Raw genomic sequence first — 15376 nt, 5'->3', positions numbered from 1 at the left:
AGGCCTCTAGTGTGGGAGAGCCCACAACTTCCCTAGGTAACTGATTCCATTGTTGTACTGCTCTAACAGTCAGGAAAATTTTCCTGATGTCCAGCTGGAATCTGGCTTCCTGTAACTTGACCCCGTTATTCCGTGTCCTGCACTCTCGGAGGATCGAGAAGAGATCCTGGCCCTCCTCTGTGTGACAACCTTTTATGTATTTGAAGAGTACCTATCATATCTCCCCTCAATCTTCTCTTCTCCAGGCTAAACATGCCCAGTTCTTTCAGTCTCTCTTCATAGGGCTTTGTTTCCAGACCCCTGATCATCCTGGTTTCCTTCCTCTGAACACGCTCCAGCTTGTCTGCATCCTTCTTGAAATGTGGTGCCCAGAATTGGACACAGTACTCAAGATGAGGCCTAACCAGGGCTGAATAGAGGGGAACCAGTACCTCGTGTGATTTGGAAGCTATACTTCTAGTAATGCAGCCCAAAATAGCATTTGTGGTTTTTTTTGCAGCCGCAATGTGATTTTAAGATAGGCAAATTGTGATCCTGGAATGAGAACTTTTTGACTTCTCCTGTTGGAGTTCTGGATGTGATCTTCAGAATGGGTAGTTTCGACTTGTGGCGAAGGAGTCCAGTGCCCCACTTGACCTGAGCCAAAACCTGCCCCCGGGTGCCAACCCTCTGGCTAGGGTATGAATTGGCGCACAATGGCGTGTGTGATCGTGGCGGCCAGCTTTTAGGCTTAGGGCGCTCTCCTTGATGTGGCAGACAGCCTCAGGTGCTTTGAACTTGGCACCCTGCTTACTGCACTAAACTACTGATACATCACGCTGGCGAAACAAGCACACTCTGCTCTCATTCTTCAAAGCGGCCCCGTGACGAGCCTGAACAGCTTTTTCAGGCAATTTCCAAATGAATGCCATTTGAGATGCTCCGAAACTGAGCCCTCCCCCCTCCCTTCTCCCCCCTCCTCCTGCGGCCACTGAGGGGCTGCCTCCCTCTGAGCCAGTTTGGGACCGAGCCGGACGCACCTTGTCTTTCGAAACCTTGTGTGAAAAAGGACACGTCCCGTCCGTCTTCTTGCACGTGCCACGGAGAAACCTGTCGAGAGGACCAGAAAAGAGGAAAGGCTTTGAGACGGCAACTCCCGATACCTGAAAATATTCACTCGAAAGAAGCGTGTTAAACTTTTACCAGCACACACACACACACACACACACACACACACACAAAAGTCACGTTCAAGGGCAGGTGTTTCATTCGAAAGGCCTTTCCACCTATGGACATCTCTGCTCCTGCCTCCAAATCGAAGGATGCCATTGACCAATTTAGGCTCGTTTTAACTTCATGCCACATCCGCTTAGAGCACATCACACATCCAGTTCTTGCGTTCAGAACAGCTGTGAAGCACATCTGTAGATTACGTACTGTAGTCCACTTTTGCTCAGCAGCCATGAACCCGCCCTTGTCGGGTGATCAGGGGATGATCAGGGGTCTGGAAACAAAGCCCTATGAAGAGAGACTGAAAGAACTGGGCGTGTTTAGCCTGGAGAAGAGAAGATGGAGGGGAGACAGGATAGCACTCTTCAAATCCTTAAAAGGTTGTCACACAGAGGAGGGCCAGGATCTCTTCTCGATCCTCCCAGAGTGCAGGACACGGAATCATGGGCTCAAGTTACAGGAAGCCAGATTCCGGCTGGACATCAGGAAAAACTGGCTGCTTCATCGTCGTTTGAAACTTAACATGGCAAAGACTGAATTGCTTGTTTTTCCTCCTAAACCTTCTCCTCACCTCTCATTCTCTCTTACTGTCAACGATGTCACGCTTACTCCGGTCAAGGAAGCTCGTAGTCTTGGCTTTATATTTGACTCCTCGCTCTCCTTTACTCCTCACATCGAGGCTGTAGCTAAATCCTGTCGTTTCTTCCTATATAATATTGCCAGGATTCGACCATTTTTGTCTGTCTCTTCTGCCAAGACTCTCGTTCACGCACTGGTTATCTCTCGGCTGGACTACTGCAACCTTCTTCTCTCTGGCCTTCCTTCGTCTCACATCAGTCCGCTGGTCTCTGTCCACCACTCTGCCGCTAAGATCATCTTCCTGGCCCGCCGCTCTGACCATGTCACTCCACTTCTGAAATCTCTTCATTGGCTTCCAATTCACTCCAGAATCCAATATAAACTTCTCCTGCTGACCTTCAAGGCTCTTCACGGTCTAGCTCCTCCCTATCTCTCCTCTCTCATCTCACACTATCGCCCCGCTCGGGCTCTCCGCTCCTCTGATGCCATGCTTCTCGCCTGCCCAAGGACCTCCACTTCCCTTACTCGGCTTCGTCCTTTTTCTTCTGCTGCCCCTTACGCCTGGAACGCTCTTCCAGAACACTTGAGAACTACAAACTCAATCACTGCTTTTAAAACTCAGCTAAAAACTTTTCTTTTCCCTATAGCCTTCAAATATTGAGTTTGTTCTGACTCTATACTATTAGCTTTACCCTACCCGGTGCCTGTTTACACTTCCCTGTGCCTGTTTGCATTCTCCTTCCCTCTTTATTGTTAACTACAACTTATTAGATTGTAAGCCTATGCGGCAGGGTCTTGCTATGTACTGTGTTATCTGTACAGCACCATGTACATTGATGGTGCTATATAAATAAATAATAATAATAATAATAATAATAACTTCCTGACTGTTAGAGCAGTATGACAGTGGAACCCAGTATGTGAGGTACTGGTTCCTCTCTATTTGGCCCTGGTTAGGCCTCATCTAGAGTATTGCGTCCAGTTCTGGGCTCCACAATTCAAGAAGGACGCAGACCAGCTGGGGCGTGTTCAGAGGAGGGCAACCAGGATGATCAGGGGTCTGGAAACAAAGCCCTATGAAGAGAGACTGGAAGAACTGGGCATGTTTAGACTGGAGAAGAGAAGATGGAGGGGAGACAGGATAGCACTCTTCCAATACTTAAAAGGTTGTCACACAGAGGAGGACCAGGATCTCTTCTCAATCCTCCCAGAGTGCAGGACATGGAATAACGGGCTCAAGTTACAGGAAGCCAGATTCCAGCTGGACATCAGGAAAAACTTCCTGACTGTTAGAGCAGTGCGACAATGGAACCAGTGACCTAGGGAGGTTGTGGGCTCTCCCACACTAGAGGCCTTCAAGAGGCAGCTGGACAACCCTCTGTCAGGGATGCTTTAGGGTGGATTCCTGCACTGAGCAGGGGGTTGGACTCAATGGCCTTGTAGGCCCCTTCCAACTCTGCTATTCTATGATTCTATGATTTGCCAGGGCGCCTCAGGTCAGGGGCAAAACCAGCCATGCTGCTTTCTTTACCCACCTCAAGCATCGCTGGACGAACCTGCGGCCTAAAAAGAGTCGGAGCGACCACAAGAAGCCAGACAGACTCTTTCGGTGCCACTGCCAAAGAGCTGAGTGACAGAGGGCCAACCGGCCACACTTCACCGCTCGCATGCAGCTTCTCCATGTGAGCAACTGAGCATGGAAGGCAATTTTAGGCGGCTGTTGCAGCAGCTTTCAAGTTTGCACGTTGGGTCAGGAGCCCTTGGGCGAAGAGTTCCAGTTGTAAATAAACGAACAAAAAAAATTTAATATTTCTTAAGCGTTTAAAAATTCAAGGTGCTGCACAATAGGAAACCGACCGTAGCAGACCGAAGAGCCCTGCCCAGGGGGCTTGCAATCCATTTAAAATAAATTAAATGAAACACAACGTCCACGATACTGAGGTACGTTCTGGAACTTCCCTGATCATAAACAATGCTGCAATTGTTCTCTGTCTGTCTGTCTGTCTCTCTTATGCGCGCACACTTGTGTGAGTTGAAAAGAAGTCGTAAAACAGCCCAAGGCAATCTGTGAGTTGTCCCTGAATCAGCATCTTGGAGGGAAGTTCAACTTCAGCACTTCAACCTACAGCATAAAAACTGCCTGTACACACAAAGAATCTGACATTAACCCTAATTCTCCATCGCTCGTCATTTGAATGGTGTCTCATTAGCTCCTGGGCACAATTCAATTACCAATAAAGGCCTGAACAGCTTGAGGCCAGCAGACCACCAGGATTGCTGTTCCCACTATTCCAGGACCCATCTTTTCTTGATGGGACATCCAGGAGGGCTCAGAGCACCTCGGCTGTAGGACTCTCTCTCAAAACCTTCTGCCCCCAAACCAGTAAGAAACCTCTTTACTTAAGACTGGCATTTCATAGAATCATAGAATAGCAGAGTTGGAAGGGGCCTACAAGGCCATCGAGTCCAACCCCTGCTCAATGCAGGAATCCACCCTAAAGCATCCCTGACAGAGGGTTGTCCAGCTGCCTCTTGAAGGCCTCGAGTGTGGGAGGGCCCACAACCTCCCTAGGTAACTGATTCCATTGTCGTACTGCTCTAACAGTCAGGAAGTTTTTCCTGATGTCCAGCTGGAATCTGGCTTCCTGTAACGTGAGCCCATTATTCCGTGTCCTGCACTCTGGGAGGATCAAGAAGAGATCCTGGGCCTCCTCTGTGTGACAACCTTTCAAGTATTTGAAGAGTGCTCTCATGTCTCCCCTCAATCTTCTCTTCTCCAGGCTAAACAGGCCCAGTTCTTTCAGTCTCTCTTCATAGGGCTTTGTTTCCAGACCCCTGATCATCCTGGTTGCCCTCCTCTGAACACGCTCCAGCTTGTCTGCGTCCTTCTTGAATTGTGGAGCCCAGAACTGGAGGCAATACTCTAGATGAGGCCTAACCAGGGCCAAATAGAGAGGAACCAGGACCTCACGTGATTTGGAAGCTATACTTCTATTAATTTGTTTGGGAAGGTTGTGGAGGTCTGTGGTTTCACTGGTGACAGCGGCAGCGGCGGCTCCTCTGATTTTGGGGGTGGGTTTTATATCTATTTCAGTTACTTAGAGAGCGATCTTATGCTCGCAATGGCACGCCCTAAGACCGGAGGCCTCCGTTCCATCTTATGTCCTGTCGGCTGTCATTGGCAGGGAAGAAGTCAAGAGGGAAGGAGAGCTTGCAGTATTCTTCTTCTGCCCATGAGCAATGGGAGAGAAATGCTTAGACTGAAATCCCCATATTCTGACCTTGTAGAGTTGGGAAACGCAAAAAAAAAAACTCTTCCCCGTTTCAGAGTTCTGCCTACAGCCTTGAAAGGGTTTTTACGCACAAGCTGGGCGGGAACTATAGGATTGCTCTCTTAGTGGTGTTAATGTTGTTTTATGGAGTCGTATTTTATATTGAATTTTGTAAGTACTATTAAATTGTTTTGGGCTACAGGTCAAGCAGTTTATATACGGACAAAAAAGTCAAATAAATATTTATAGGGGAGGCACGTTAGAACCCTGCGGTGCCTAAAAGATGAACTAAAGACTGAGTAATTAACACCAATTACAGCTGTTGTGAACGGTCAGTATTCTTATACATTTGAGCTTTGAAGAGAAGTAAGGAAGTAAGTGTTATTTGTGTGTTTCCAGGGCTTAGCTGCAAGATGCTATAAACAGAGCTAAAATAATACCACAAAATAAAATTCAAGAATATTTGCATGGAAATGTCACACCTCCACTTTCGGCCTCAGTGTTTACAGGGTTACTGTGTCCCCACATGTGTGTAAACCTGTACGCAGGCACCCTAAACCACCAACTGAGGATAACCTGCAGCTAACGCAGGTAATGACTAGAGTCCATGAAAGCTTCTGCTGGAATAAACCCTACAGACTTTTTGAATGTGTCATGCCTAATCCTACTGCCCCTGTTTTAGGAGAAGGTGTTTCAGGTAATCAATCAGAATCAGATTCGGAAATAGAGGAGGCAGCGCCAGACACCAGCCAGCCTGTACCAGTGGGGGAGGAAGCTCTCACGGGTGATGCCCCAGCTAGGAGTCAGCCCATTCCAGAGCTTATCTCCTCAAGGCCAAATCCTACAGACTCAGGGGGAAATAAGCTTTCTTCCGGAGGTGAGCATCCCGACAAGCTAGCTGATGCTAGGGACCGCCGGAAGCTCAAACGCACGGAGCGGAAGGAAGGTGTGAGAAAGTCGGTTTGATTACGCCAGAACCTGCCTCCGCACCAGGATATTTGAAATGACGGGCGTTTGGGAAGTGGTTTCCTATTCTTCTTGAGCGGACAATAGTCTTGCTTAGTTTGCATAGTTTTGCCTAGGGGGACGTTTCCAAGAGGTTAGACTCTCTTCAGGTAGAAGAGACGTTTATTGCTTAATAAAAGCTTTGTGGATTACTTAGCAAGCCTCGTCATTTGCCTCCCATCGAAAGCAGGCGTGTTCTGAGAAACATGACAGAATGGATCCCACAGGACTCTTTGTTATCCAAGAAACAGTCAGCCAGTGATGCCATTCCTGCCCTCCTTCCCCCTACCCCACCCATGACCTTCGCTTTCTCCGTCTTCCCCTAACACCCTTCTGCCTGATATGCTTTCTCCACTCCTCTGTCTGAAAAGGTGACTGATATACTTGTGCGAGCGTATTTTTCACCTGCTTCTCCTTTGGCTTGACCGAGTGCTCACGTAGGTTGAAAGCCATCCCACTACTGTGAGAATTTGAGTGCAAAACCGCCTTGTCCTGCCTACAAATTGCCCTTCCCACAAAAGCAAGGTGGCGGGTGGCATTGATGCAGAGCATGACCTGTGGAAAGAGGGTGCTTTGGGGGGGTGGGGGAGAACAGATACCTTGTGCAGACAGCCACTTTTTCTGGATCATGGATGTAGGGGCAGCTCTCACCGCGGTTGCATTTCCCAAAGCGGTTATAATACATGCAGTATTCTTTCTTCTTCTCTTTCTTCTGCTTGGCCTGGCGAATGATGGCCAAGCTACGCTGGACCGCTCGGCTAAATGGAGGAAAGAGACATACAACTTGGGACCAGGCTACCTGAGCGAGTGCCTTCTCCCCTATCAACCTGTCCTGCCACTGAGGTCATCCGAGGGCATAAGAACATAAGAACTGCCCTGATGCTGGATCAGATCAAGGGTCCGTCTAGTCCAGCACTCTGTTCACACAGTGGCCAACCAGCCATCGGCCAGGGATGAACAAGCAGGACATGGTGCAACAGCACCCTCCCTCCCATGTTCCCCAGCAACTGGTGCACACAGGCTTACTGCCTCGGATACTGGAGATAGCACACAACCATCAGGGCTAGTAGCCATTGATAGCCTTCGCCTCCAGGAATTTATCCAACCTCCTTTTGAAGCCACCCAGATTGGTGGCCATCACTACATCTTGTGGTCGTGAGTTCCATAATTCAACTATGCGCTGTGTGAAGAAGTACTTCCTTTTATTTGTCCTGGATCTCCCACCAATATGTTTCATGGGATGACCCCGGGTTCTAGTATTTTGGGAGAGGGAGAAAAATATCTTCCTGTCCACATTCTCCCTACCATGCATATTTTGGAAACCTCTACCATGTCTCCCGTTAGCCTCCTTTTTTCCAAACTAAACAATCCCAGTTGATGTAACCTTCCCTCGTAGGCATGCTCCTGGTGCTTCCACACAGACCCGTCCTCCGATGGTGGTCCACCAGGGGAAGAGCCTTCAGTGTGGTGGACCCCCTCCTATGGAACTCCCTGCCTCTGGAGGTCAGGCAGGCGCCAACTTTGTATTCCTTCCGGCGCCTCCTGAAAATGTGGTTGTCCCACAAGGTCTTCTCTTCATGACCAGCAGTGGTTTATTGTGCACTTTGTTTCTTTTTAACATGTACTTTTAAATTGTTTTTATCCCGTTTTTATTCTATCTTGTCCACCGCTCTGAAATTCTGAATGGGGAGCGGTATATAAATATTGTGAATAAATAAATAAGTAATCTCAGTTTTACAGAACACAAAACAAAGGCCCTGGCACATGTCCCTTCAATTCAACCCAACAATATACTCTTTGGTATTGCTACTAACATTTAACATTTATTAAATAAAGACAGCTTGGTTGGTGTTGTACAGAAGACCGGATGCTTACAGTCTAGCACATGAAGATTTGAGTCACACAACACGCTAAGCCATGACGGTTTATTTTCTGGAACGACACGCTAACCCACCATAGGTAAAATAACCCTTACTGCAGACGACACGCTAACCATCATGGGTTGTTCCCATCACCCCTAGGCAGCATAAGAGTTTGAGGGGACATGGGAGTTTTAGGCTGATACATCTGGACGGGGGCAAGTTGGCTACCCCTGGTATAAACAAACTTTCATTTCAAGACTTAAAACACCAAGGCAGTTAATAAACACAAAATGCACGAAAAATCTGTCCCATACTTTCAATGAGGCCCGCACAGGAGAACCTCCCCATGGCATGTGCACCACGTTAACTTGGTGGAAGGAGAGTGAAGCTACTTGAATTTTCTGCTTCAGGCACCAGAAGGCAGATCCTTGGAACGTTTGAAGCTGCCTTGGACTGGGCCAGGCCTTCAGTCCGTTGAGCCCAGCCTGGCCACTCTCGCTGGCCTGCAGCTCCCTGGCAGAGCTGTCTTTACAAAGCGCCCTGAGGCTGGATCAAACCAAGGGTCCGTCTAGTCCAGCACTCTGTTCACAAAGTGGCCAACCAGCCATCGGCCAGGGACCCACAAGCAAGACATGGTGCAACAGCACCCTCCCACCCATGTTCCCCAGCAACCGGTGCACACAGGCTTACTGACTCGAATACTGGAGATAGCACACAACCATCAGGGCTAGTAGCCATGGACAGCCTTCTCCTCCAGGAATGTATCCAACCCCCTTTGAAAGCCTTCCAAATGGGCGGCCGTCACTACACCTTGGGGTAGTGAGTTCCATAGTGAAGAAGTCCTTCCTTTTATCTGTCCTGTATCTCCCACCAATCAGCTTCATGAGATGACCCCACTGGGTTCTAGTATTACGGGAGAGGGAGAAAATGGCTCCCTCCCTTGAAAGGGAGACGGAAGACCCTCCCACCCATGTTCTTTCTGCAGCTCTGCTACCAGAGGTCCTTTCGCTGGAGATGCCGGGGGCTGAATAAGGACATCTTATACCCAAAGCACATTTCCCCAAATATACACTTTGTTTTCCACGCACTTTCCCTGTGGACTTTTTCTAATATATGAATGTTTTGCACAACTTTCCCCCACCCCACCCCATGAACTGCATTGCAAATTTCGGAAATGGACAGATTCTGCCATCTCACTGGTTTGGGAACTGAGTGGAGGAGCCCTTCTCCGCATCCCACCAACGCAACATATGCGCTACGATGGGCGCTTTCTCTGTGGTGGCACCCAGACTGTGGAATGCCCTCCCCTTGGAGGCCCGACTGGCGCCAACACTGATTTTATTTCAACATCAAGTAAAAACATGGCTTTCTAACAAAGCCTTTGATGGTGAAATCCACTGAGATGGCACATTGTTTTAACTGCGTTTACTGCTTTTAAATTATATATTGTTTTAACTTGGTTCGTGGCTTAATTTGTTTTTAACTGTGCATATTTATTGTTTTATACTGTATGTTTTTATCTGTACGCCGCCCTGAGATCTTAATGATATAAGGCGGGATACAAATGTTTTAAATTAATAAATATATAAATTTCTCCCCCCACCCCAGGCCGAGAGGACACATGCCCCGTTCACGCTCTTCCACGGGGGAACCACAGGGCTCTTTCGACGGCATACAGACCTTGCGATGTAGCGGCTCGTGGCCAGCCTGCTGGGGCAACCAGGTGGAGAATAGCCAGAGATGCTGTGTGCAGGTTCCGTCTTCGCTGTTCATGAACAGAAAGAGAAACAAATAAGACGCAAATGAGAACTCATTCAGAGATGGAATTTGCAAGGAATTCAATTTCCTACTGATTAACACACAGGGAGGCATTGTGTAAAGTCCACACAGGGTGAATAAGTTCTTCTTCAACGGGTTGAGGTGTTGCCGCTGCCTCACAAGCAGCAAGCGGACAAGTTAGACCTTTACACGCCTGGCTGGCTGAGGGGCGGAATGAATTGGACCAGTTCCTCAAGGCAGCATTACAGAAATGCACAGGCTCCCAGCGACAGCCCAGGTCCACCTGCATGACAAACAGTGTAGAGAATGGGAGCTGCCTTTTCTTTCATTGAACCGTTTTCATTTGCGGCACCAAACAGCCTCAAGGGAGAGAGCCAGTCAAAGGAAAGAGCCAGTGTGTGGTGCAGCGGTTAGAGCAGTGGTTCCCAAAGTGGGCAGTACCGCCCCCTTGGGGGCGGTGGGATTTCATAGGGGGCGTTAAGAGGCAAGGGGGCGGCAGGGGGCGCTAAGAGGCAAAGAGGCGGCAGGGGGGCGCTCGAGGTGGTCTTTTCCAAGAAGCACCTGTCCAGAAGGTTTTAAAACCCAGGAACATTTTTATGGGAGAAGGTAGTTTGGTGCCAAGCCATATAGGGGAAGAATCCACACATGTATTAATACTGTTTAAGAAGAGTCCTTTTAATAGTGAATTGAAATGTTTCAAAAGCACCAAAGTGCTAATGAAGAGACATATCCTGCTTGGTGTGCCCCGCCATGCCGGGTGCAAAACAGAGGCGTTCGCTTTCTTTTCCCTCCCTCCCTCGGCAAGCCTGTGGCGGGTGCTTCGGATTTTGAATAAACATTCAATTAATTGTTACTGTTTTGAATTTTATTGTTATTATCTTCCTTAGTGGGTCATTGAAAACTGCTATTCTGAATAATGATTTTTATAGTGTAGGGTCGGGGGCACTGGGCATGAGTTTGTGGAACCAAGGGGGCGGTTACCTGAAAAAGTTTGGGAACCACTGGGTTAGAGTGTCCAACTGGGACTTGGGAGCTTCAGGTGCTCAACCATGAAGCTCCCTTGGGTGACTTTGGGCCAGTCACTGGCTCTCGGCCTCGCCTACCTCACAGGGTTGTTGTGAGGGTTAAGTGGAGAGGAGGAAAAAGGCAGGGTATAAATGGAATAATAAATAAAATAAAAGTCAAGACAGGCAAGAGAACTTTGCCAAGACACCAAGGATGAAGTGGGCAGCCTTAAGAAATGGGTCAGTTATGTCTGCATCCCGTAAGCCAGCAAGGAGCCCACAGTAGCAGACACGGGGCCTCATCAGGCTAGAGCTGGCTGGGGGCAAACAACCAGAATCCTTGCCCAACCCTGGCCTCTGGCCACCGGCTGCAGAATCGAGTCCAGTGCTGGCACAAAGCCCAGGCCTACCTAGATTCAATAAGTGGCCAGAAATGGCTGGGAGGGGGTGTATGTGAGCCCCCAGTAAATTCCTAGGGTGCATTGCTTGCCAACTGACCACCAGATGACTGCAACTATGTGGAAAACAAGTTTTCTGTAGTGGGTAATATTCTGGCAAAGCATGGTTTGCCCCGGCTTCCCAGCTCATCACAAATGTAGGGTAGACAGGCTGTACGACATTTACACCATGCTTTCCTCTTCTATATGGCTACCATTAATAAAGTATAAAACAATCAACCCCCAGCAATAATTCTAGGGATGTATGAAACTTCTGAGTTGGCTCACAAAACATGGGACCATGCCCTGTTAGATGCCCTGGAATATGTGCCCGAGTTCACCTTGCACAGTTTTCCGAGTTCAATTTGTGCAAATTTCCTAATTCCCCCCCCCCATGGACTGAATCAGCCCCACCACCAAAGTCTATGGAAAAATGTGCGCAAATTTGGAAATTGGCGCAAATTTCACTTTCGATCGGTTTGCGCAATATTCTGGCAAACACGAATGGAAATTGGGCACGGGCCGAGTAATGAGCCGATGTTTGGAGAATCCTGGCAATCTTGAACATTACTAGTTTGCCTGTCCCTAGATCATAGAATCATAGAATAGCTGAGTTGGAAGGGGCCTACAAGGCCATCAAGTCCAACCCCCTGGCTCAATGCAGGAATCCACCCTAAAGCATCCCTGACAGACGGTTGTCCAGCTGCCTCTTGAAGGCCTCTAGTGTGGGAGAGCCCACCACCTCCCTAGGGAACTGGTTCCATTGCTGTACCGCTCTAACAGTCAGGAAGTTTTTCCTGATGTCCAGCTGGAATCTGGCTTCCTTTAACTTGAGCCCGTTATTCCGTGTCCTGCACTCTGGGAGGATTGAGAAGAGATCCTGGCCCTCCTCTGTGGGACAACCTTTTAAGTATTTGAAGAGTGCTATCCTGTCTCCCCTCCATCTTCTCTTCTCCAGGCTAAACATGCCCAGTTCTTTCAGTCTCTCTTCATAGGGTTTTGTTTCCAGACCCCTGGTTGCCCTCCTCTGAACACGCTCCAGCTTGTCTGCATCCTTCTTGAATTGTGGAGCCCAGAACTGGACTCAATACACTAGATGAGGCCTAACCAGGGCTGAATAGAGAGGAACCAATACCTCACGTGATTTGGAAGCTATACTTCTATTAATGCAGCCCAAAATAGCATTTGCCTTTCTTGCAGCCATATCGCACTGTTGGCTCCTATTCAGCTTGCAATCTACAACAATTCCAAGATCCTTCTCGTTTGTAGTATTGCTGAGCCAAGTATCCCCCATCTTGTAACTGTGCCTTTGGTTTCTATTCCCTAAATGTAGAACTTGGCATTTATCCCTATTAAATTTCATTCTGTTGTTTTCAGCCCAGCACTCCAGCCCATAAAGATCACTTTGAAGTTTGTTTCTGTCTTCCGGGGTATTAGCTATCCCACCCAATTTTGTGTCATCTGCAAATTTGATAAGTGTTCCCTGCACCTCCTCGTCCAAATCCAAACTCAGAGAAAAGATGATCGCCTTCTCCTAATCAGCTGGATACTAGAGGTGAGCCGCTCCTAGCAAGATCAGCAGCTACCACGAGCAAAGGGGCGCCTGTGGTCAGCCACCGATCTGGCTCCAGAAGACACATTTGAAGTTGTGACCACTCCCGCCCACAACGCCCTCCTTCCTGCACTTCGAGTGACCTTCAGGTAGCCAGAGTTTTACTCGGCTCCACCTTGGCCTCAGTGAAACCCCTTTACAAGTCCTTGCTGACACAAGCAGGAAACAGCAGCTGGTGGGTGATGGGCAGATTATAGGTGAAGCATCCAACAACATCTCACGGGGAGTGTACCCCAACTCATGCCTGTCCCCAATTGCTCCTACGCTGTGCTCCTGGTCCCACGCTTGCTTTATTTATTTATTTATTTCATTTATATACCGCCCCCATAGCCAGGGCTCTCTGGGCGGTTTACAGAAATTCTAAAATTAAGATAAAAACAAGTATACAAAATTTAAAATTCTAAAACACAGAACACACACACATAAAGCATTAAAAACTGTTAAAAAACTAAACATGTGGGTGATTAAGATGTGCTGCCATATGCCTGGGCAAAGAGGAAAGTCTTAACCTGGCGCCGGAAGGATAGCAGCATTGGTGCCAGGAGAATTATGCTCGTCAGGGAGATCGTTCCATAGTCTGGGGGCCACCACCGAAAAGGCCCTGTCCCTCGTTGCCACACTCCGAGCCTCTCTCGGAGTAGGCACCCAGAGGAGGACCTTAGATGTTGAACGTAGTGACCGGGTATATTCATATCGGGAGAGGCGTTCTGTCAGGTATTGTGGTCCCAAGCCGTGTAAGGCTTTATAGGTCAAAACCAGCACCTTGAATTGGGCTCGGAAACATACAGGCAGCCACACACACACACACACAATGCATGTAGCTTTTGGAAGGTGAGTCAGGTTGGTCACTGGCACACCCAGGGGTGACCATATTACACCAGTTTTAAAATCCCTTCACTGGCTGCCAATTAGTTTCTGGGCGAAGTACAAAGTGTTGGTTGTTACCTTTAAAGCCCTACGTGGTTTGGGCCCAGGTTATCTGTGGGATCGCCTTCTCCCATACAATCCGCCCCGCACACTCAGGTCTTCTGGGGAGAACTCACTCCAGTCTGGCAAAACTAGGCTGACAACTATTACCCAGAGGACCTTTTCTTCTGCTGTCCCCAGACTGTGGAATGGCCTGCTGGAGGAGATTCATCAGCTTAACACTCTCTCTCCAAGTTTAGCAGGCCTACCCAGATGAATTTTAAACCTACCGTATTTCTTCGATTGTAAGACGCACACTAATTTCAGTACCACCAACAGAAAAAAAACCCCTAAGACACACCAGCGAGTCTAAGACGCACCCCGTTTTTAGAGATGTTTATATGGGGGGAAAAGAGTGTTTTAGAATTGAAGAAATACAGTAAGAATTTTAAGATGTCCTGATTGTTATTTTAATATTGTATTGGTTTTATTTGCTGTTTTAATCAGTTTTATGCATTTGATTTATATTGTATTGTTGTATTTAATGTTGTTCCCCACCTCGATCCAAAGGGAGAGGCGGGTAATAAATTATTATTATTATTATTATTATTATTATTATTATTATTATTATTATTATTGTCATTGTTTCTAGACCTTCCTCGAATCTGGTCCATGACACAGGCTTACTAGTTCATAGTAACCAAAACAGGACAATCTTCACAACGATAGACTTTGGCTGGGGTGTTATACTATCCGGTGTCATACTATCCGGTGTCTCCCCTCTTCTCAGCTGCCTTTTTCGTGTTCCGTATGGAACTGTTGCTCTCTTGCTTCTAAGGCCCCTGTCATTCAGGACTTGTTTATCTCTAGGTCTCTCCACCTCCTTGCTCTTACTGAAACCTGGCTTCCTGCCCATGACACCGCCATCTCTGCTGCCCTCTCTCTTGGAGGACTCTCTTTCTCTCACACTAGTCGCCCAGAGGGTCGGGGTGGTGGTGTGGGTCTTTTATTATCTAGTTTGTGCCAGTTCCAGCCTCTTTCCATTCCATCTTCACATTGCTTCTCCTCCTTTGAGGCACATGTGGTGAGGCTCTTCGCTCCATTGCGACTGCGGATTGCAGTTGTGTACCGCCCCCCAGGCTCGTCCTCAAAATTTATCTCTGATTTTGATTCATGGCTGTCCTTTTTCCTCTCTGACAACTGTCCTACTCTTACTTTGGGTGATTTCAATATTCATGTGGATGACCCTCAAGATGCTGCAGCTCTACGATTTCGCTTATTATCTTCCTCTTATGATCTTAAGCTTTGGTCTGATGCTCCCACACATTCCCTTGGACACTGTCTGGATCTTGTTCTCACTCGGAATTGCTCTGTGTTGGACTTTTCTACTGCTCACTTTCCGTTGTCAGATCATCACCTAGTTTCTTTCAATATTACTCATAATCCTCCTCCTTCACGTCCCGCTTCTCGCTCTTGTCGCAACTTGCAATCTATCAATTATGAGGCTTTTTCCCAGTCTCTAGCCTCCTCCCTTCCTTCTGTCTTTTCGGCTGTCTCCTTGGACTCAGCTGTCTCCTTCTTTAATTCCTCCTTATCTTCAACTCTTGATACTCTTGCTCCATCTACAACTCGGATAGTTCGCCCTTCTCAACCCCAACCGTGGCTCACCTCTTTCCTCCGCTACCTTCGCTCTTGTTCCCGGGCAGCTGAA

At 48.0% G+C, this 15376-nt stretch overlaps 1 protein-coding gene across 1 annotated transcript in view; it reads right to left on the bottom strand.

Annotated features, from left to right (window-relative positions):
• ZC3H3 (zinc finger CCCH-type containing 3) overlaps positions 1–15376 on the bottom strand; it is a 355830-nt gene that overhangs the window by 88905 nt on the left and 251549 nt on the right. Inside the window, exons 6-8 of the mRNA XM_063131198.1 lie at positions 9608–9692; positions 6665–6823; positions 1020–1089 (exon numbers count right to left, since the gene is read on the bottom strand). Of these exons, the coding sequence (XP_062987268.1) occupies positions 1020–1089; positions 6665–6823; positions 9608–9692 (314 nt within the window). The remainder of the gene's footprint in view (positions 1–1019; positions 1090–6664; positions 6824–9607; positions 9693–15376) is intronic.

This window comes from Elgaria multicarinata, chromosome 7 (assembly GCF_023053635.1).
Source record: "Elgaria multicarinata webbii isolate HBS135686 ecotype San Diego chromosome 7, rElgMul1.1.pri, whole genome shotgun sequence".
NCBI lineage: Eukaryota > Metazoa > Chordata > Lepidosauria > Squamata > Anguidae > Elgaria > Elgaria multicarinata.
This window is presented reverse-complemented; position numbering and strand designations above follow the sequence as displayed.